The sequence below is a fragment of the Setaria viridis genome, chromosome 6 (assembly GCF_005286985.2).
Source record: "Setaria viridis chromosome 6, Setaria_viridis_v4.0, whole genome shotgun sequence".
Lineage (NCBI taxonomy): Eukaryota > Viridiplantae > Streptophyta > Magnoliopsida > Poales > Poaceae > Setaria > Setaria viridis.
In genome coordinates, this window is record NC_048268.2 from 34,107,712 (window position 1) to 34,130,059 (window position 22,348).

Below are 22,348 nucleotides of genomic sequence, written 5' to 3' on the forward strand. Positions count from 1 at the left end.
GATCGATGAAGCCAATCTTGTGTACAGATCAAGCGCTTGACCATAATTGGTGTGAGAGAGCTTCTAAAGTCATCAAGAACACGTCCACTCGTGCTAAAAGCTGACTCGGATGCCACTGTTGAAATAGGAATGGCCAACAAATCACGAGCCATGTGAGACAATATTGGGAACCTGTGAGCATTGTCGTTCCACCATTCAAGAATTTCAAAGTCTTTCTTATCCTCCTCATTCTCTTCAGCAAAGTATTTCTCAAGTTTAGACTTTGTGGTGCCATTTCCACCACCATCAAGCATCATCTTCTGAGCAATGACAGACCTCATCAATCTCTTGCTCTTTTCTGGAGCCTGTTCAAAATCAGTAGTATGCTATGACTTGTCACTTGGAGCATACAAGTTTTTTACTCTTCAAACAAAGCATGGAAAGATTTATTTACTACAGCCCACAATTCTTGTCCTATTTCATGACCAAAATTTCCAAGGTAGCCATTTTTGTGTAATCAGATAGTTTGTACCTTGGATCAATAGCAACACAGAAAAAAAATGATCAAGTTTAGCATGTCCTCCTTCTTGTCTCCCCAGTACTTGTAGTACTTTGTTAGCATTGTTTTACCCATGTCCTTGCGTATGCTATAACAACTTTCACACCACTCACGCAACAAAATCAAAACATCAGCAATCTCATGAAAATAATTGTGAGAAGTAACATGTTGAGTGGCTGAGACACGGAGGGTGAGCTCATAGAAGTGTTCAAGAAACAGCCATCTTCTTAGCCTTTTCCCAATCTGATTTTACATGAACACCTGGCATATTCTGTCCTTCTAGATGAAGTTGGTAGTAGGAATCATCATCCTTATATCTTTCAAATGCTTTCTCATATGGTATTGCATTAGCTAACATAAGGTAAGTGGAGTTCCATCTTGTGCAAACATCCAAAGATAAAAAAGCTTTGCTATCCACCTTTGCTAATTTAGCACACTTCTTAAATTTAGCTAGCCTAGAGGGAGAACTCTTGACAAACTTAACAGCAGCACGAACACGATAAATTGAAACATCAATCTCTTTTAGCCCTTCAGTTACTATTAAGTTAATAATGTGTGCAACACATCTCATATGAAGATACTCTCCATCAGCAATGCTGCAATTTGACTCATTCAATACCCTCCTCATATACTTGATAGCACCGTTATTTGAGCTAGCATTATCAATAGTTATGGTAAAAACTTTATCTATGCCCCATTCAGCCAAGCAACCCTCTAAGGATTTCCCAATGTCATCCCCTCTATGGCCCTTTACCAAGAAAAATCCAATAATCTTCTTGCGTAGGTTCCAATCACTATCAATAAAATGGGCTGTGACACACATGTAGTTTTGCTGAGTGTTTGCAGTCCATGTGTCAGTTGTGAGGCAAACTCTTTCACAGGATTACTTATAAATTCTTTTAGCTTATCTTTCTGCACATCATAGATACTAACACAATCTCTAGTGGCTGTTCTTCTAGATGGCACAGTAAAACAGGGGCATGCTTTGGCCATAAACTTCCTAAAGCCAGATCGTTCAGCAAAAACAAAAGGCAACTCATCTTCAATCAGCATTTCAGCAAAGCTGTTTCTAATTTCATCAGGATCAAACTTCCATATAGAAACAGTGCCTACACTACGACACCCATGTGATGGTTGCAATTGCAAAGTGCCTTGGTCATCAAGATTTTTATTAGGATTTCTCTTGCATATTCGTAGATGATATTTTAGATAAGTTGTACCATATCTTTTGGAGTGACAGTTGAGCTCACGGCTGCAATACTTGCACTTTGCCTTCTTCAGTACGCCTCCAATAAGGATCTTGTGGTAGCTGTCCCACACATCTGATCTTGGTGCCATAGCCTTCCTCTTCTTGACTTCCTTCTTCTGGTCCTTCTCCTGCTCCTCATTCTTGTTCTGCTCCTCATTCTTCTCTTCACCTTCAGCTTCAGATCTCGCAACTTCAACATCTGAATCCTCCATCTACAAATCAAGCAAAGCAAATGGATTCAACAGCAACAAATAATATGGGCTCAAATAATTACTGAAACGGACAACAAATCGAGGGAGAAGGGATCTCAAACTTACATTGGAGGAGTGCTTGGTTGGTGGCGCCATTGTACTACTAGTCCGAGCGCTGGTTGCTTGCCCATTCCCGTTCCCCGCGGAGCCTAGTTGCTGGAGCCTGGAGGCGGATGAGGACGCGGCAACGCGCGGACGACGATCGGCGGTCGGCGGTAGCTTTGGTGATTAGCGGACGATGGGCGCCGGGCGGATCCGCCGTCCGCAGATGGGGATGCCGGACGTGGGCAGGCGGCGGACGGGAGTCACGGGACGGTGATGGGAGGCGGCTCTGGAGTGACGGGTGAAGCGGACGGGAGTTAGGAGTCACGGGACGGGATGGACACTAGGGTCGCTATATTGTTGTGGACTCATGGGCCGACAGTTTATGGGCTGAATGGAATGGGATTATGGGAGGATGGAGGAATGGCCTGGGCGCCTACCGCCAGTCCATCGGTTAAAGCTCTAATTCGGTTAACGGAAACCCAAAACTGACCCGATCACCGACCACCGAATAATGCCAGTTTTTTAACCGAACTAAACACCGAAACTAAGCTCTAATTCGGTTCGGTTCGGTTCGATTAATCGGTTTCGGGTAATTTTTGCCCAGGGCTATTGACGGCCGTGAGCCCTCGATACCGTGCGTCTGGTCTCCTCTTTTCTTGATTTACACTCATTCTGGGTCAATCAAAGGTGGCGATCGAGGAGAATTGCTCTCGCTAAAACAATGACTGAGTAATATCGTATACTCTCATAATGCTTTCTTTACGGAAGCAAGGTGATGAGATAGCAATAGCTCGTAGCATATGGTTTCACGCAGAAACCTAGCTAGCATACCCTCGGTAAGTGTGAAAAATATGTTCCTATATTTGATCATTGGCAGATCTTGTGAATTTGATAGATTCAGATATATATACAAGTCCCAATGGACGTTGTGTTCAGAATCAAAATTGCAACATACGTTGTGTACATCTCATCAAGTCACTCCATAGCTTGAAATAGTTAGGTTGATTGTGGTACAACCCACATGGTGAGTTCCTTCCTCAGAAGGGTTACTCCCAACCATGATGATTGCATATGTGTGATTGTATCAAAAATCCTATTTGGATTTTCTATTATCTCCAATCACACACAATAAATCACGCAATCATCTTAAGATGGATTATGAGATGATGATTTGGATAAAACCAAATCATGCTTAAGTCTACAAGTTAAGTATATACATTGGTCTACCAATATCCAATGATATTGGACATCATATCCATCAACACTGGTCAAATAATCTCTAAAGTGGATCAATCTGGGATTAAATCTTTGTGACATCAAAGCACGTATGTATCTTGCAAATCGCAACAGGCCTAATATTGCATTTGCAGATACTTGCTAGCTTCAAATAGCGCATCTCCAACAACGTCATTTTGCAGGAGAAGGATATCCATTGATATATATGCGGTACTAAAGGACCTTGACTTGTCATTAGATAAGTTGAGATATGATCACAGTGGGATATGAAGATACTAGCCAATTAATCCCCATAATGTATGACATATCATAAACTGATACCTTTGTGGTAGAGTTCTCATGGGAGTCATCATACACTATAATGGTTACTTCCACATATCATTGTGAAGCATCATATAAAAACATATGACTTCGTCGAGTGATCAAATATGATTCCATTGAATCATAGCCATTATCTATCAGGATAATGTTACTTGTATTGCTTGGATGCAAAAAGTTTATGTGTGAGCAATATTACTATACTGTCCACAAAATGGTTTTTCCTCATGTATTGTAATACATTTGAGGAATAACCATATTGCAAATTCAACATGCGAGTACTTTGCATATTTACTCACGAAGTCTCTACCAACTTTCACACTTCAAAAGTGTTTGTAGAATTGGTATGCGATGACTTTGAGATTTGCAAGATTCAGGGGGAGTCTTCTCATGAATCATAACCTATTCATGCATCATATCGTACTCTTTTCTTTTTATGAGTTTTTCCTCTCAAGGTTTCTCATATAAAAGTTTTTAATGAGGCAATATCAATACAAAAATATATGTCATATCTTCTATTTTCTCCATCGGAGTTTTTAAAGGAGGTATCCAAGACATATGATGTCATATCTTCTCCCCTAAAAGGGGTCTTTGAGAGGATATCAAACATGTGCATTGCTCCGTAAACTCTTATAGGTTTGGGATTGAGCAATGACCATATATGCCATATCATTTTCTTCTTATTTTTTCCACTGGATCTTAAGGAGTTTTGATGGGCATATGAAATGCACATTCCTCATATTTTTCCCACGTGGTTTTTTTAGGAATTAAACAATACATTAATCTCGAGGCTGGATTCGATAAGGGGAAGTGTTAGAAATAAATTGGTGTGATCTCATCCATCGGATGTCTGTTCACACTAGGTGTCCATTCATGGCACCCCTTCCTCTAAACAGTCCAGAGATCAACACAAGGGTTCATTCCAGACTACTTTTGTCCCTTGTCTCTCCCGAGTACAATTTACACTCAACAGCTGCAGCGCGCGGTCGCAGGCGCTGCCGCGCTGGCGACCTTCACGGCCGCCACGGGCCCACCTGGCCTCGCCTCGCCGCCTACACGGCTACACGTGCCGCAAGCGCGCGCTCCACCGCCTCGTCCTCCTCCCGGGCCGGCCAGGCCAGGCGGATAGCTACCGCGCGGCCGTGCCCGTCGCCCGCGGTCGCCGTCGAGTCGGTGTCTCGGTGGCCCGCCGCGCGTAGCTGGGCAAAGGGCAACGTGCTTGCTCGCTAAACGTTGCCTGCACGAACGACGCAGCGAATACGCAGTTGACCTCAGGAAAGCAAGGCAATGCCGGGGGGGGGGGGGGGGGGGGGGGGGGGGGGGGGGGGGGGCGCTCCATTGACTTTGTGGACAAATTATCCGCTTAGCTTATCTGAAAAATGCAGTGGGGTCGTCTGATAAAGAATCATATAAGATGCACTCCATGTCAGCGATTCGTGGCCCCTGGATGGCAGCTCTCTAATAAACAGACACCGTCCCCGCGTTCTTCTTCTTCATCAGTTGACGCTACCGACTAAGATTATCGACTCTATTATGGGGCTAATGCGTAGGATTATGGACTTGAGTCGAGTTAGACGTGCACGCATGCCACCGTCGCTCCTCCCCTGATTATTGGCAGACCTTCAGCGTGATCCAGGGCTCCTTTTGGCATCTATCGCGGTGCGCCGGTGCCTAATCATTTGTTTGCCTACTATTTCAGGCGTAAAATATACTTACTGTACTTCAAAAAAGAAAGAGAGAGAGAGAGAGAGAGAAAAGATCTCTTTGCGTGCGCGCATCCTCGTAGAGCTTGAACAAGAGCCAAGCAGAGCAGAACACATGCTTTCTCCGCCGGCCACCACCCGCCGGCGGTTCAGCTTCTTCGAATGGCGCGGGGCGGCTCACGGATCACCAAACCGTAACAACGACATTGCGTGCCGGCCCCAAACACGGCGTCACCCCGCCACTCGCCAAGCGCTCAACGAACGCGGCCATCGTCGCCGTCGCCGTCGCCGTCTTCGGCTTGTTTGACAGACTCGCGGTTAGACGGGACAGAGGCAAAGACGGAGGAGGAAGAGAATCCCGAACGAACTAGAACTGGGACACCTTCAGCTTTCGCGGCGCTACGTGTCACCCCATCTTGCCTCGGCCGTCGACGTGGCCCCCCGACGGACACGTGGCGTACACGCAGGCTTCGATGTTCGACCCGGACGCAAGCGTTTAAACCCAACCCAGGGACGTCCTCCAGTCTTTAATCTTAGCACCCTTGTTCCGTGTGCGTGTGCTCGCTGATCAGACGCCACCTATTAAAGGCCCCGGGGCATCTAAGCACCATCGCATTGCGTCTCTGCATCCCTCCAATGCTCTCTGCAAATCCGCGGACTCCTCTGTTCGGTGATTCTGCTCTGTCACGTTCTCGGCGCGAGCTTCGGCGACCCTGAAGCAATGGCGGCGGTCCTGAATAGGCATTCCTCTATCCAGAGCGCCAGGAGCCTGAACGCCGACATGCTGGCCGAGATCATCCTCCGGCTGCCGGTTAAGTCCGTGGCGCGCTCCAGGTGCGTGTCCAAGAACTGGTGCGCCACCATCTCCGACGGCTGCCTCCGCCGCAGGCTGCCCCTGCAGCTCTCCGTGGTCTACTTCCCCGCCGGCAGCGGCGGCGGCAAGGCGCCGCGCTTCGCGTGCGCGGACGGCGGCGGCCTGCTCGAGGACCGCAACCTCGGCTTCTTCCCGTATCTCGACGGCGCCGTCGTCTGCGACGCCAGCAACGGCCTTCTCCTGTTCCGCACCGCCGGCACCACGCGGTTCTACGTCGTCGACCCCGTGACGCGGCGGTGGGCCGCGCTGCCGCCGCCGTCGAGGGACGCCCGGCTGTCCATGCTCGCGTTCGACCCGTCGTCCTCACCGCGACGCTACCACGTGATCAGCTTCACCGGCCGGTGGCGCGAGCGCGGGGGCGAGGTGGAGGTGTTCTCGTCGGAGTCGTGGGCGTGGGCTCCGCGCGACGTGGAGTTCGGCGTGCCCGCGGGCGCCCTCTCCGGCTCCATGCACTTCCACGGCGGCGCCGTGTACGCGCTGGCCTCCGACCCGGACTGCGTCGTGCGCATGGACGTCGCCGGCCCCGACCTCACGTGCGCGGCCGCCGAGCTCCCCGAGCCGGCGGCGGGCGGCGGCGACGCGCGCCTCGCGCACTCCGGCGGGCGCCTGCACTACGTGGCCAACGACGGCGCGCAGCTCAAGGTCTGGGTGCTCGACGACGACGACGGCTCCTCACCTGCTGCGCCCCGGTGGCGCCTGAAGCACGCGGTCAGGCTCGACGGCGTCGCGGAGGGAGGGTGCGGGGGGGACGAGGAGGTCCGGTTCATGGCGCTGCACCCGCAGAAGGACGCGGCGTACTTGTGGTCGGCGCGGAGGCTCGTGGAGTACGACCTGATGAGGAAGGAGGTCACCGGAGCCTGGGAGTTCGGCGACGGCGAGAAGAATCGCGTCGTCAAGGCCTGGCTCGTGCCTTCGTCGCTGTACCTATCGGATTGCCCCCTGGCTGATGCTCACGTGCCGTGCTAAACTCTGACGGCCTGCAGAATCTGTTCGAGTCGTTTTCTGTTCTTCTGCTGCCTGTAAAGATTGGCTGCTTTTTACGTTTGCTGATGTTTACTTGTCATATGTGTCGTGCTTTTCACTACTTTGTATGTATGCTATGTTATTGACTTATTTTTGTATATATAGTACGATTTGATAAAGAAGGAAATTTGAAACACAAGCCAAGGAGAACAATGCTTTTGCTTGATCTGTAGTTCTAGACCTGAGTAGAAGGGAAACTGACAAACTGTACGTAACGCAACATACTGCCTCTCTTTTCTGAAAAACGGAGGGCAATCGTTCCGGTTTGGTCAATCTATGCTCACATTGCGTTGCTCCGTGCCAAGTTTGGCGAGCAGTAGATATTCAGAAACATAAGCACGGGAACCTGAAGGTTTATGGCTATTTCAGAAATGCCGACAGTGAGGTCTTCCCGGCCATATACGTGGTTATCTTATTCGTAGCTATGACATTTATATTCCAGAAACAGTAGTCTCACTGTTTCCTGGTCGTGCCCCTTGGTTGTCTGACACGTCGCTGTCGAGAAAATCAGAAAAATTCAGAATACACATATTCCAAATCTAACTCCTGCATGTAGTCTGAATCTCATATACTTCAAATGTTTTCTACAGCATAGTTCTTCATAAATTCATTTAATTTGTTGCAAACAGACATGGAGAGGTACACATAATCAAGCATAATGCTATATGAGCTACTATATTTTTTTCCTTTTAACCGTTCAGTGTTGCGAATCTGCAATACAGTGTGACCGGCTGCTGACCGCTATTCCAGTGATCACCTTCCCCCTCACACCTACGGAGTAATAGTTACTAGTAGCCTCCTTGCTCTCAACTAAATATCTATCTAATTACTGCATATATTTTAACCTCTGGTACAATCTTTTTACTGGCTGTGTCCTGTGTAGTAAAGTGACCTTTCTTCCTTTCGCCCCCTCGGAGGCTGAAGTCACTGACACTGAACTAGTGGAAGCGGTCGAAGAAGGCGATCATGTCCTTGTAGACGTAATCCCTGGCGCAGACGCCGATGACGAAGTCGAGGTGTGCGAACTGGTCCAGGTACTGCACCGTGAGCTTGTCGCGGTCGTGTCCCCGGAGGTCGTCGAGGAGGAGGCGCACGTCGGCGGGGTCGGCCAGCGAGTCCCGGCCGCCGTAGGTGAGGAAGAGCGGGAATCCCGCCGGGATGTTGGACATCTCGTACACTGGCGGCTCCGCCTGCCCGTAGCTGGCGATGTTCCACTCCGGCAGCACGTAGTCGTACTTGGTCAGCACGCCGTCGCGCACGGCTGCCACCGCCGGTGCAAGAACAAAAAATGCAACAGTCTTAGTTACTCTTACGGCTCAGTGTAAATTCAATCGTGAAGAATTTGATGTAGAGAAGGTCTGTTCGTCGTACTCTGAGCGAAGTGGACCATGGTCTTGGTCGACGTCGGCTGGGGCTCGTACTCGAGGAAGACGTCGACGGCGGAGCTGTTGAGGCAGTAGTTCTTACCCGTGATGGAGCCGACGAGGTCGTAGCAGTTCATCCCGGGCCTGCGGCAGAACGCCCTGATCAGGTTCGTCACCGGAGGCCTGCACTCAACAGAGAAGAAAAACGGCCATCTATCAGCGCCAGCACAAAATGAATCTGAAACCGGGTTTCCAAAACCGGAGAAATCTGAATCTCAATCTCAATCTGCAGGTACGAGGTACGAGGATGACGTACGCTAGCGGGTTGAACTCGGCCACGCCCAGCAAGTCGGAGAGGAGCTGTTTCGATGACGGTGGATCGTTTGGTCAGTCACCAAGTCAGAAGTCGGAACAGAGTTTTCGTCTCTGCTGAACGTTGCGTTGCGATGGCAGTACAGAGTACAATTGGTTACCTCTCCGACGAACGCTCTGGCGAGCAGGATGCCGATGGGCGTGGTGATGTGGGCGAGGTAGGCGACCGGCGTCAGCAGCGCCGCCGACTTGAGCTGGTCCACCAGCCGGCCCTCCGAGAAGGCCGCCAGCGCCACCAGCGTCCCCTGAAACCCAAAAGCAGAGAAGAATTCTTCAGGCCTGAGATTACTCTCCAGCTTCATCATCATGCCGCAACCATGGAGTTGGAGTCTCTGTACGTGCACTATCATTACACGTCTAACAGGTCACTGGGGCCGTACCATGGAGTGTCCGACGTAGTGGGGCTTCTGCCGGGTCTGACTGCAAACGTAGTCAACCATGGCCGGGAGGTCGTTGACCACCAGGTCATCCCAGGACCAGTTCCAGTAGAGCTGAGGGTCGGGGAAAAGGGAACGAAACGAATTAGCAAGCAGTAGTCAGTGTACACATCAGGCAGGGTTCATCGATTATGTTGCTGTTACCCGGCTTGACGGGTCGAGGGAGACGTGGCGGCGGCTCCAGCGCGTGCCCCTGTTGTTGGCGATCCAGACGTCGAAGCCGCGGTCGGCGAGGATGAACGGCAGCGACTCCTCCGGCGACGCCAGAAGCCACGACATGCCGTCCTGACAGAAGCCACGCACCAGATATCCATCAGCCCCCTCTGATATGCATCGGCGCCCGTACCGTAGAACAAAGACAAGCCGATGCGCATGTGTCTGGTCACCCTGGTGAGAACGGCAGGGTACTTAGCGGCACGTCACGCACGCGTACCGTCTTGTTCTCGGCTAGAATACCAGCGTGCACAGAAAATGTTCACGGAACTGTGCGTACGTACTAACGGCAAGACCATACCAGATCCATCTATCTCTGGCCACAGCAGTCTGCAGTGTTCCGGACTGACAACCCGATTGCACTGAAAGGAGCAATGGTGTGTTTCGTATCCTATATGTGAAAAGCAAGTACCAGCAGCATCACCGGCCAGCACGTTTGTTCCTCGTTTCCTTTTGGGCGCATCTGAGCATCTCAGTTCTCAGTTACGTTAAGATAAGTTTTGGCCCATACAGGCAGTACTGAGATATTCAGGTTTGGCTGTAAAGCTAGCGAAAGGCCTAAAAGCGGTGCAGCCAAGATCGAGGAGACAGCTACTGACTCCACAGCTCGCAAGAGAAATGGAGTCACCGGCGCCAATCGGGTGCTGGTGGGCACATGAAAGTATGAAACTGACAAGAAACAAAAAAGAATCCGAAAGATAAAGGAATGAAGTGTTTTGAGCTGAGCCATGCCCATGCATGCACGCGTACCACAAGGACCCCATGCTGCAGGAGCACCGGCTGCCCCGCGCGCGCGCCGCCGGCCGCCCGGCCGCCGCCTCCGCCGCCGCGGCCCCTCGGGATCCTTTGCAGGCTCAGGATGTACCCGTCCGCCGTCGTCACCTGCGCACATGTATCCAGCAAGCCAATCAGGGCACACGCAAAAAGCTTTTCTTTCCTTTCTTCTTTTTCCTGCCAGACGAAGACATGCATGCAAAAGCTTCGTGATCGGCTCCAGCTCCACGTTGCACCACGCACGAATCCACGATCGGAACCGAAGGGACAGAAGAACGAACCTGGTGCTCCTCGCAGGGGTAGCCGAGCGGCGCCACGGCCAGCGCGCAGGGGCCGCCGCCGGCAATGTCACCGCCGTGGCGGTGCGACTGCTGCTGGACGCCGCGCGCCCCGACGGCTACGGCGGGAAGCAAGGACAGCACCACGAGTGCGACGGCGACCACCGCGGCGGCGGAGGAGGAGAGGCCCGCCCGACGACCAGCGGCAGGGACGACGATCATGTTGGCGGTGGCCGGCGGAGCGGACGTGCGCGGTAGCTTGCCCGCACTAGCGCTAGCGGTGTGCGCGTCGTCGTCGTCGTAGTGCGATCGAGACGAGCAGACGCGGGCGCGCGCGGGTATTTAAAGCGCGCGCGCGCGCGGGCGCCGGGGATGGCGGCAATGCCGGATGGATGGATCAGAAGCATTACGCGGGTCGAAATGGGGTGCAAGCGAGCGTGTGTGTGAACGTCAGAATCGTGGCGTGTCTCGCTTTCGTCAACGTGGCAACCTTTTGGCTCCGGCAGCATGGCACGAGCCATCATCATCATATCCATCCACTTTGTTCTTATTTCCTGGCACGAAAAATTTGGCTCGTTAATTCTCATCCTGTTTCAGTTCTGTTCTTCTCTCGAAAGAAGACAGGAGTGGCTGCAAGCCTGCAACTGAGGCAGAAAGTGCAGAAAACTGATGTTCCAGGTAAAACTCAGAACAGAAATGCTACTGAAAGGTGGTTTCGTGAGACCTTTCAATAGTTATTGAATGCTTTTCTTTTTCATCTTCTAGGTGTTGCAAGTGCGTTAAAGTCCTTCGGCGAATTTCCTAGCGTGCAGTCCTTCCTGCAGGCTGGAGCAGGACAGACAGTTAAAGAAAGAATTTTCCTAGCGGTGATACCCTGCCGCGACGCTGACGCGAACGGTTCCCATTCCGTCCATGCATTCCATACGGTCGGGTCAACCGCTGACATATGGTGTAACAGTGACCGCAGTAAATGCTAGTAGTAAAATTAACGTACCATATTCATGAGTACTCAATTAACCATACTGCTACAGTACATTGTACTAGTTCACTCCGTCTGAAATGCTCCAACCTTTGCAGCTAGGAATTTTAAGAGTATGAATGTTAGAAGTTCGTGGATTATTAATTGATAGATAATAAAGTTTATTATCTATGTCCAACCTCGTTTCCTCATATTCTAATGTATATAGATACTTTGTAATGTTTATCAGGTTGTAATAGATTTTAGCTACTACCAATTACTCTGTGTTTTCCGTCTTCGTTCATATATTTCCCTTTACAATGCACTCCACATAGTTTATATATAAATTAACTTTACTTTAAGTTACTTTTATAAGAGTATACATGAGTAATTTAGATATAGACTTAGGAGATTACTTTAAACTACTTTTCATAATGGTATATCGTGGCTAATGTTGCCAATAACAACTAGAATCTACTTAATTGTTGGCCGTTTGTTTATGTTTGAATTTCGAGGATTTATAGGCTTTACCTCCTTTTCTAGCTTATATTTAGTGTGAAATTAATGTGGAACTCCAAACTAAAAATATAATTAGTAATATTAAGAATATAAGATACTGTAGGCGATGAGAGGCAAAAGGGCATGCACCACCATTTGGAATCCATGATCACAGTGCATTAATTAAGCAAATGAACTTTTTGAGTTGGTACATCCAGAATGTTGGAGCAGCCCAAAAGAACATAGCCATTAACTAGTGGCGCATGTAATGGTGGAGCAATACACTTAGCAGCTCTTATCTCTTCATGCAAAAACATAGCACTCCTAATAACTTCCTATAAACAGTGCTAGAGGTGCAAGAAAACCTCACCGTTCCTTCTTTTTTTCCCCCCCAAACTGGGAGAGAAATACACCACTGCACTGTCGGCAGCCAGAGCATACACGGAGTCGCTTCAGAATTCGACAAGATAGAATTCGCCAGCTGCGAACATTATTCTGCCGCTGCCAGCTGATGGGCATAAAAACCAGTTGAGTCAAGCAACATGTAGTCGCACGGGATGACATGATCAACTTCGTTCGGGCTTTGAGACATCAGCGTGGGCTCTGCTCGTCAGCACCCAGTGCTCCGCACATCTAGGCGTCGTCTGGCATAAGGTTCCTCTTCCTTGAACATGCAGAGCAACCCTTTCTTCCTAGGGTTCAGACGACGCACGTCGATGATGGCGGGGAGAAGGCCCCAGCTCGAAGACACACAAGTGAGAAACGGACAGTGCCTCCATGGCTCCATGCTCGTCGTCGGCCTGATCGCTTGGTTTCATTGGGCTCCGATCGAGAGGCTCATCCGCTCGCGCCTTTCCTTGCGGGAACAAGGCTTCGAGTAGCGTTCGTGCCTTCTCGGTAACCGAAGGCGCGGCATGGCGCGTGCGAGGCGGCATGGGCCGGGCAATTATCTGTGGCTCTGGCTGGCTTCCCTTAAGAACTGAACTTTCCAGTGTCCTCTGAACAAAAGGAAGACGACTGTGGACGTCAGCTCAAGCTAGCGTTCACATCTCTTGTCTGCTTAGTGCGTAAGATAGTGCTGGAGTCACTCAACTGATTCAGTGCCCTGTTCTGCTGGCAACTGGAGGTGCTCTTTTTGTTGTTATTGCAGCACTAGTTCGGTGCCTCGGATTGTGCCTCAGATTTGTAGAGTAGAACGTGTAATCCATTGCCATTAATGAGTGCACTGGCATCGTTTATAGATAGGCCACTACATATCCTACCACGAACAAAAAATGGTAGCGATCTGAATGAAAAGCATGTATAACCAAATCATCTTGTTGATAATAGAACAGCCACCATATAAAAGAGGATTACATTAATCATTCATGCCTGCCGCCTATAGTTAAAGCTTTCACAACCTGTCTGTCATCCCTCTGTTCTTCTTTTCCCATCGAGATCAAATGGAAGAAGCTGACTGAACTTCTCTTCAGAGTTCAGACTTTCATTGGAAGAAGTAAGCTGTCGTCAGTATGGAATGGCCACCATTACCAGCCGTAGGACAGGCGCCGGTCTCGGTCCCTAGTCTCCACATCTGTAGGAGCAGAGGTCATACTCATATCCTGCAGCCGTGCCAACTGCCAAGCAGTTCGAGTGCAAGCAACGTGGCTGATCCCTTGAAAGCTTCGTAGACCTGACACACTGATGAATCGTTCGAGGCCATCAATTCTAACTCCCAAGCTGGCAAGGGAAAGAAGGAATGACAAGAATGATGCTCCATTTGACGGGCTTATCCGCGTAGGACGGTCGGGACTTGCTGTGGTTGCTCTTCAGAAGCGAGCTGAAAAAAAAGCAAAGATTCTTGCCATCTTGCAGATGACTAACGTCGCTGTGCTCGCTGGCCTCCTTTTGACATTGGAGTAGCAACTGCCGACTGGCACGGTGTTACTCTTTTGAATGAGCACTGATCTTTGGGGGCATGGCATGAGATTGATGATTAGGCAGGTTGCTTTTTCCAGCCGAGCTACAGGTGTTTGGATACGCGGTGATAAATTTTAGCAGGTCACATCGGATGTTCGAATGCTAATTAGAAGGACTAAACATGAGCTAATTATAAAACTAATTGCAGAGACGGAGTCTAATTCGCGAGATGAATCTATTAAGGCTAATTAATCCATCATTAGCAAATGGTTACTGAAGCACCACCCTGTCAAATCATGGACTAATTAGGCTCAATAGATTCGTCTCGCGAATTAGACTCCATCTATGCAATTAGTTTTATAATTAGACTATATTTAATACTCCTAATTAATATCTAAATATACAATGTGACAGGTGCTAAATTTTAGCACGGTGTTTCCAAACACTCCCTGCCTAACTGCTTCTGAGTTCTGACACTGGATGACAGAGAGAGACATGTGGCGCCCGTTTGGGCCACAAAGCCCAACTGAAGCGATTTTGTTGCCCAAAGTTTTCGGCCCAAGTCAAAAGCTCGCCTCACCCACCCCACCACCACCACACACACACACAACCAAGGTTTCGGTTTTCGTCGGCCCAAAGTGGTCGGTTTCGGTGAAAAGTCAAGCTCGGCCTGCTCACCTTTCTAAATAGGTCTTCGTAGCCCAAACCGTTGAGCGATCAGGTTGGCACGAAACGGTCTTTGCAGTTTTTTTTTTAGTTGATTGTTGGATGAGGTCTGCTCAGTCGATTAAGTAATGTGACATGCGTGTCAGTCTCTTCCAGCAGTCTAAACTATCATGACTTTATGCGCCCGTCTCTTCTAAGCAGTCTAAACTAAACCCTTCGTCGTCCAGTTGTGCGTCGGCCTGATCTGTGATCTGATTAGGCCACCGTTATTTCTCCTAATTTTTGTTTATAAAGCACATTGCGCGTACAATGTTGTATTGAATTTTTTTATTTCCTTGATCTTATCCTCAACGCCAGTGTTTGGAACAGCATGCCATTGCTGTGCCAAGAGGAGTAGTAGGTCATTGTTTATTCATTGGGATCCGATCCCCTCCTCACAGAGTAGTAACGTGCCATTAACATGCTACTAAAAACTAGTGCGTGACCCTCGAGGAATCGAAATACCACACCACATCTTGGTGTTTGATTGTTACATCAAGCACCATGCATCTCGATCGTGCTGCAACTTTTAAGCAGCACATCAATCTCATCCTCCAAAGGAGGCGATGGCGAAAGCTTTGGGGTCTATCTGAAAATGTCCCTAGCACGTCGATGTCCATGTACTCCGTCAGCCAGCAACGGCAAGACCGGATGAGTTGGTCCGCAGCCCAAAATCCGCTGGTGGTCCCTGCATTTCGATCTGCAGCAGCCACATTAATTGCAAAGAGAGGAGAATCTTTAAATGCTCTGCAGACTTGCAGTTATCGGCGGAGATAGGGAGAGAAACAAAATTCCAAGGAAACCAAAATGGACCAGCAACTTCAAAGCCAGGAACCCAAAAGAATCTACCTTCCATATTCCTTACTCTACAGGGAAATGCTCTAGAAAACATTTTCCCAGAGAGAGCCCCCGCTCCCCCCCACCACTAGGCGAGGCCACCGCCCATGCGCCAATCCTTCCAGCACCGCGTGGAGAGGGCGCCGCGCTCAAGCGAGCCGGTCTACATAAACCGTCTCCACGCGGCCTCTCCCCGTCCCCCACCACCTTCCCCCACCCAAACCCCACCTCCTCCCCGTGTCAAAACCTCCGAGCCCCGAAGCGATCGCCAGCTCAGCGCGGCCGGCGACGGCGGCGGTCGCCGGAGAGGAAGAAGATGGAGGACGTGATGGACTCCGCGGTGGGCCCCCACTTCAGCGGGCTCCGCCTCGACTCGCGCCGCCTCTCCTCATCCTCCTCCTCGCTCCCGTCCCCGCCCTCCGCCAACGGCAACGGCAACGGCAACGGCACGGCCGACACCGCCGCCAAAGGGTTCGTCTCCCCCAAGGCGGACGGGGCCAGGCGCCCCTTCGTGATAGGTAACGTGCCTCATCTCTGCCGATTGGCTTGTCTCTCTGGTCTCTCGCGCTTGGAATTTTCCGCTCGTTGAGGTCTGGTTTTGAATTTTGGTGCGGGATTTTTCTTTTGTTTGCTGGTGGTTCTGAAGGCGTGTCGGGAGGGACGGCGTCGGGGAAGACCACGGTGTGCGACATGATCATCCAGCAGCTCCACGACCACCGCGTCGTGCTGGTCAACCAGGTGCGGGTTCCCCTGCTCATCGGATTAATATATTTTTTGTGTTCTGATGACCTTGTTCTGCTTTGGTTCTGTACTGTGGCTGCGCTATCGATGCGTTTGTGCAGCGAACTCTAGTCATGTGTGTGTTTTATGAATGCTTTACCGAATGATAGGTTTGATTGCGGATTTGGATATTGTTTACTTTGTCGATGCTGCAATTTCCTTCTTCCATATAGGATTGCAGTCGTTGGTGCGTTAGAATGTTATTCGATTGGGGATTTGGATAGGTTAGGGCTTGATTATTTGTTATGTTACTCTTACTCAACATATAGACTTTCATATTATCCTGGAGTGTTGGAGTAGGCTTCTGTGGCTTCTAGAGCATCCCATCTTATCTTCAAAGTTGCTGAAGAAGAGATTGAGTGGTAAGCAAGACATGGCTTACAAGGGCTTTTTAAATTGTGGATAATGTTTGTTCTGAAATGGCTGTAGTTTTTGTTATGCTGACACTGGCATGAGATGGTGAGTTGCTTTGTAACTAGGGAGGTGACTGTGCAGCGAACATCATTAGTTTGACTGTGTCATTTCGAAATCATTTACTTTGTCAGTGCTGTAAATTGCCTCTTTCATACAGAATTGCAGTCATTGGTGCGTTATGATGCTTTTGGTTTGGGGATTTGGATAAACTATGGGTAGATTATCTGTTGAGTTTGTCCCACTCAACATATAGATTTTCATATTAACTTGGACTAAGCTTGCATGACTGTTAAAACATTTCATTGCATCTGCACAGTTGTTGAAAAATGAATTGAGCAGTAAAGCAAGGCACAGGCTACAAGGTGTTTTTCATCTTGATAATGTTTGAAATGAAATGGCTATTTTTATGCTGATACTAGCATGAAATGGCGATGTACTTTGTCACTACTCACTAGGAAGTGACTGGACAGAACAACACCTGATGCAGGTCAAAAACTGGTGTGCCTGAAGATCTTACTTTACATTTTCTGTTAAATGTGGCTTGAGTCTATTGAGTGTTTCCTAAACGGTGTACAATATCTCAGCACAATTTGCTTGAGTTGTTATTTTTGGTGTTCACTTGGAGGTACCTTTTTAAGTTTCTTTAAGGAAAGTAGGCGACTTGTTGAATTATTAAAACTTGTACATGAAATTCATTGTGAGCAGTTTGTTTCTTGTTAGTAGCATGAGCACATTCATACGCAATTCACAAGTATGTATTTGCTCAAATCATTGTCTACATTACATGTTGAGAATGCTAGAAAATATCATTTCATGAAACAGTGCACAATGCTGCATCTGCATCCAATCATCTGTGCTATGTTTATGATGAATTAAGCAGTACCGTTTTGTCTATTTCTTGAATGCTGATCTGTGTCCTTGCAAATTGCAATTTGCAAAGCGTACTGAGGCAGGCTGGCAGTTACTCCTTCATCCCAAATTACTATTCGTTTTAGCTTTTTTAGATACATAACTTTTTCTATGTATCTAGGCATAGTATATATCTAAGTGCATATCAAAAGATATGTACCTAGAAAAGCCAAAACGAATAGTAATTTGGGACGGAGGGAGTATCATTCAATGAAAACCTGGCATTAGACTAATGGTTCATCAAGAGATACCAAATCACAAGTTGGCTATAGCAGGCACAACTATATATGTACTCTAAATGGTACCCAATCATTGAAGCATTGTTTTAGAGGATGCTGACATCCATTGCCATTGACTCTGGGCTTTAATTTCTTGCAGGATTCATTCTACCGTGGTTTAACCGAGGAACAGTCTGAGCATGTGCAAGACTACAACTTTGATCACCCTGGTACTTGAAATGCAATCATGCGAACATTTATGCTTTTTTTAGTTTTTATAGATTTAGTTCACTTTAGCTGAGATTTTTTTTTCTTTTGCAGATGCATTCGATACAGACCAACTTCTGGAGTGCATGGGAAAGCTAAAAAGCGGGCAATCTGTGAATATTCCTATATATGATTTTAAGAATCACCGGCGATGCTCTGAAAGTTTTAGAAAGGTAGTGATGGTATAATTAACTTTGATGTAAAGAGAACAATCCCGTTATCATTTATGATCCAATTTGCATAACCTTGTTTAAAATGTTTTTCCCTAAAATATCAATTGGATATGTGGTGCGCCATGCATTTTATTTATTGTGAGTGAAGTTAATTCTGTTACCGAAGCTTTCTTTTTTTATTTTTGGTGGGAATGCTATCATCGTTTTCTTTTTTTTTTGTCGTTTCCTACTCTAGACATCAGTGGCAACCTATTGAATTTATTAGTAGGTATCTATTACGGATTTGAAGTTTTTGCTTTCAAATAAGCTACATATGATACAGCGGTAGTGGAAGCAGAAAATAATGAACCTTTTTTGGGGTAGGTCCTATGTAACATACAAGGGCACAATACATGTAATAAACAGTGTGATGCTCCTTGATTTCATACATAACAGTGAGTAGCCCACGCACTCAGCTGCTGCCCTCTCCCAACCCACTCTAACCAATTTGATTTGCCTTGCACTCCTCTTATGACTGAAACCACTGCTCACTTATTTTTGTTAGGTCAATGCATCAGATGTCATCATTCTGGAGGGTATTTTAGTTTTTCATGATCAAAGGGTTCGTGATTTGATGGACATGAAAATTTTTGTTGACACAGGTTTGTGCCTTAGTGGCTCTTCTCTTTGTTAGATATGTGCTTATCAATACTGTGGTGGCTGTTTAAAGACAAGTATATGCTTAACTAGTATTGCAACTTTAATTGGTTATTCATATTTTTAACCAATCTTCGGTTATTTATTGTAGATGCTGATATTAGGCTTGCTCGACGTATAAGGCGTGATACAGTTGAAAGAGGTAGAGACGTTACCTCGGTGCTTGAGCAGGTAATTAAACCTGGTATCTTATTGTCCCAATTTTTTTTTGTTAACTGATGCTATTAGCATACCTTGCAAATACCTCCATGCTATCATGCCTGCAACAAGCACAAAATATGGCACTCTAATACGAGTTCCCATTGACATAATCAGTATGGGAGGTTTGTGAAGCCTGCATTCGATGATTTTGTCCTTCCTTCCAAGAAATATGCTGATGTGATCATACCAAAAGGGGGAGATAACCATGTTGCAATTGATTTAATTGTGCAACACATCCGTACAAAACTTGGTCAGCATGACTTGTGCAAAATCTACCCAAATGTCTTTGTAGTCCACACAACTTTCCAGGTATGCTTAACTGTTCCTCTTAAGCTTTACAATGTTCTTAGATTTGCAAACTCTTGATGCTTTGGATGATTCATCTGAACAGATACGAGGAATGCATACACTGATTCGTGACAGGAACATTACAACACCCGACTTCGTTTTCTACTCAGATCGGCTGATTCGTCTGGTACTGCTACTAGTTTTATGACCTCTACTGACTTATTTAATACAGTGGCCAGTTTGATAGCTATTTAATTTGTGGTTACTGTATGCTAACGCATTTGTTGTTTGTAAAATGTCTTCTAGGTAGTTGAGCATGGTCTTGGGCATTTGCCATTTACAGAGAAGCAGGTCGTTACACCAACAGGTATATCGTTGGCTTCCTTTTTTCATATACCTTTCTTCTTCTTCTTTTATTTTAATATGTCCTATATGTTGTTAACTTATTATTTGGCATAATTTATCATAATATTATAACATGGGCAGCTATGGTATACTAGAATGATATTTAGAAAGTGAAGGAACATGTTTGATTAAAACTGGGTTTTCATTGGATGAACATGTCATTTGCTATTTTTCTATTCATATTTGTGGTCTTTCCGAGAACCATTCCAATGTCTGTTTTGTGGATGACTGTTTCTGATTGTTTATGCAATAAATGATGAACGTGAATTTATGTTAATTTACTTCTTATGCTTTGCCCTATAAATGTAAAGTGTGATTGTTGAAAAGTTATACTTGCCCCCAAACAATGTTACAACTTATTTTCCGTGTCATCAAGTACCGGAGTTTGTACAAAGATATCGTAGCTTATGGCTTCAAATCAAAGATACAAATAGAGGTTGTATTTCTTAAGCTGTTGTGCGTCGTGAAATCTGTTTGGCTTTTCACAGAATGCATGTGAAAGAAACCTTCTAGTAGCTATAGGGCTTCCTAAAACATTTTGTTCCATCTACTTCAATCTACTGTACATTCCTTCCAGAACTACTCTGTACTGTTACAAATTTTAGAATAGAATAAAAATTTGAAATTCTGCAATCTATTGTATCATGACCGTTTGTCCTGTGTCCAGGATCTGTTTACATGGGAGTTGACTTCTGCAAGAAGCTCTGTGGAGTGTCTATTGTTCGAAGGTAAAGGCCAGAATAGTTTTTCTGAGAAATTTTTGGTAGCTTAATAGGCAAGAAATTTGTATGTGTTATGATGTCATTATCTGTATTTTTCCAGTATAAGGACATTCATAACCAGAGTTTCGAACTCTGGTTAATAAGGACATTCATAACCACAGCACACCCTTAATAAATTGCTTTCATAACCTCTTCGCATTTTTCTACGGACACTATTTGAGATGTACCAGAGTTTCGAACTCCAGATTTTCTTTGCTTTCATACATTCTATCCTCTTGCAAATTTGATCTTTGAAGTCATGTTTACAAAGCTATAAATTCTGCTATATATCAGTATGCAGCAATAGTTATGATAATGTTTTCATCTTTCCATTTTTGTTTTTTTCTAGCCGTATGTTTTCAATGAAATCACTTGTAATATGTTGACACCCTTCTTTCCTTTTCCTGTGCACATCAAATTGGTATCTCTGCAGTGGTGAAAGCATGGAAAATGCCCTGCGTGCATGCTGTAAGGGGATAAAAATTGGTAAAATTCTGATACATCGGGTTGGAGACAATGGGCAACAAGTAAGTTTTTTTTTAACACATACTAATTTCCTTGAAAAGTTAATGAAAATGTTTCAGTTTCTGGTATGGTGTGTGACCAAACTGAATTTATTTTCTGTACCCAGCTCATATACCATAAGCTTCCCCTGGATATTGCTGAACGTCATGTTTTGCTTTTGGATCCTGTGCTTGGTACAGGTTAGCATTGTATTATCCGTTCTTCTGTTTTATCTATACGGTTCCTTTTGCATGCTTGTTTGGATTCCAAACCATGTGCTGGTTATTTAGCTACTGGCTGAAGTTTCATATCTTGTTTCTGCAGGTAACTCAGCTAATCAAGCTATTGAGCTTCTTATAAGGAAAGGAGTTCCTGAGGAACGGATCATTTTTCTTAATCTCATCTCGGTAAAGTTCTATTGCTGAGTTGTAGATTGGTTACTCCTGCATCTTCCTGTTCTTAATGGATAGTTTATATACATCTTTTTGACAAGCAGGCCCCTGAAGGCGTCAATTGTGTCTGCAAGCGCTTCCCTCGTTTGAAGATTGTAACCTCAGAGATTGATGGCGGCTTGAATGAGGAATATCGGGTCATCCCAGGACTTGGAGAGTATGGGGACCGCTACTTCGGCACAGACTAATCGATGATTGGAACCGCTGTAGTTGGCAGTGTGAAAAGATACTCGAGTTAGAGCTAACATCACCGTGACAGATATACTGGTGTTTGGTTGGTTATGGTATACTGGAAGCAAACGCGGAAAGGTTTCTGGGAGTTTGCTGAAACCGTGTGGTCTTGTCCATTATCACATGACTCGGTAATACTGTTGGTTCTCTTGGTGTGTGACATACAGAATCGGGTTTGCATTTTGAAGCTCCTGGCTGAATGGACCTGTTCCTCGTCAGTTACAGGCCTGCGAAATGTATTTGAGTAAACCCTGTTTCCCGGCTTCCAACAGATGCCGTGCGATCTCAGCTGTGATTCAACTGAGTTTACGAATGAAATTTCAAAGGTGGTGGCAATCGCAAGTGCTGAGTATTCGCGGTGTTGTAGTGTCATATTCATATGGTTCAGTTGGTTGCTTCTTTTTCCTGTTCCTGATTATATTATATGCTGGTGAAGTGGTGACGCACTAATGCGCAGTTTGCATTACCAAATCCCTT

The 22,348-nt window shown here is 46.8% G+C and overlaps 3 protein-coding genes across 3 annotated transcripts; 2 read left to right on the forward strand and 1 right to left on the reverse strand.

Moving 5' to 3' along the window:
* The first annotated feature begins 5,739 nt into the window (after window positions 1–5,739).
* On the forward strand, window positions 5,740–7,376 carry LOC117860312 (putative F-box/kelch-repeat protein At4g22430). Its single transcript, XM_034743583.2, has one exon. The coding sequence runs from the start codon at window positions 6,062–6,064 to the stop codon at window positions 7,178–7,180; it is 1,119 nt and encodes a 372-aa protein (XP_034599474.1). The 5' UTR covers window positions 5,740–6,061; the 3' UTR covers window positions 7,181–7,376.
* Window positions 7,377–7,877: 501 nt separating this feature from the next.
* Window positions 7,878–10,998, reverse strand: LOC117861238 (triacylglycerol lipase 2). The gene is made up of 8 exons (XM_034744761.2): window positions 10,679–10,998; window positions 10,374–10,505; window positions 9,555–9,695; window positions 9,354–9,464; window positions 9,075–9,218; window positions 8,918–8,961; window positions 8,609–8,784; window positions 7,878–8,498 (listed from the first exon to the last, which is right to left on the reverse strand). Exons 1-8 carry the CDS (start codon window positions 10,895–10,897, stop codon window positions 8,176–8,178), a joined length of 1,290 nt encoding a protein of 429 aa, XP_034600652.1. The 5' UTR covers window positions 10,898–10,998; the 3' UTR covers window positions 7,878–8,175.
* A 4,777-nt stretch (window positions 10,999–15,775) lies between these two features.
* On the forward strand, window positions 15,776–22,213 carry LOC117860500 (uridine/cytidine kinase UKL1, chloroplastic). The gene is made up of 14 exons (XM_034743813.2): window positions 15,776–16,090; window positions 16,219–16,310; window positions 18,054–18,123; window positions 18,215–18,333; window positions 18,878–18,974; window positions 19,121–19,200; window positions 19,345–19,539; window positions 19,622–19,705; window positions 19,825–19,885; window positions 20,591–20,651; window positions 21,118–21,211; window positions 21,316–21,388; window positions 21,513–21,595; window positions 21,685–22,213. Exons 1-14 carry the CDS (start codon window positions 15,889–15,891, stop codon window positions 21,826–21,828), a joined length of 1,455 nt encoding a protein of 484 aa, XP_034599704.1. The 5' UTR covers window positions 15,776–15,888; the 3' UTR covers window positions 21,829–22,213.
* The last annotated feature ends 135 nt before the right edge of the window (window positions 22,214–22,348 follow it).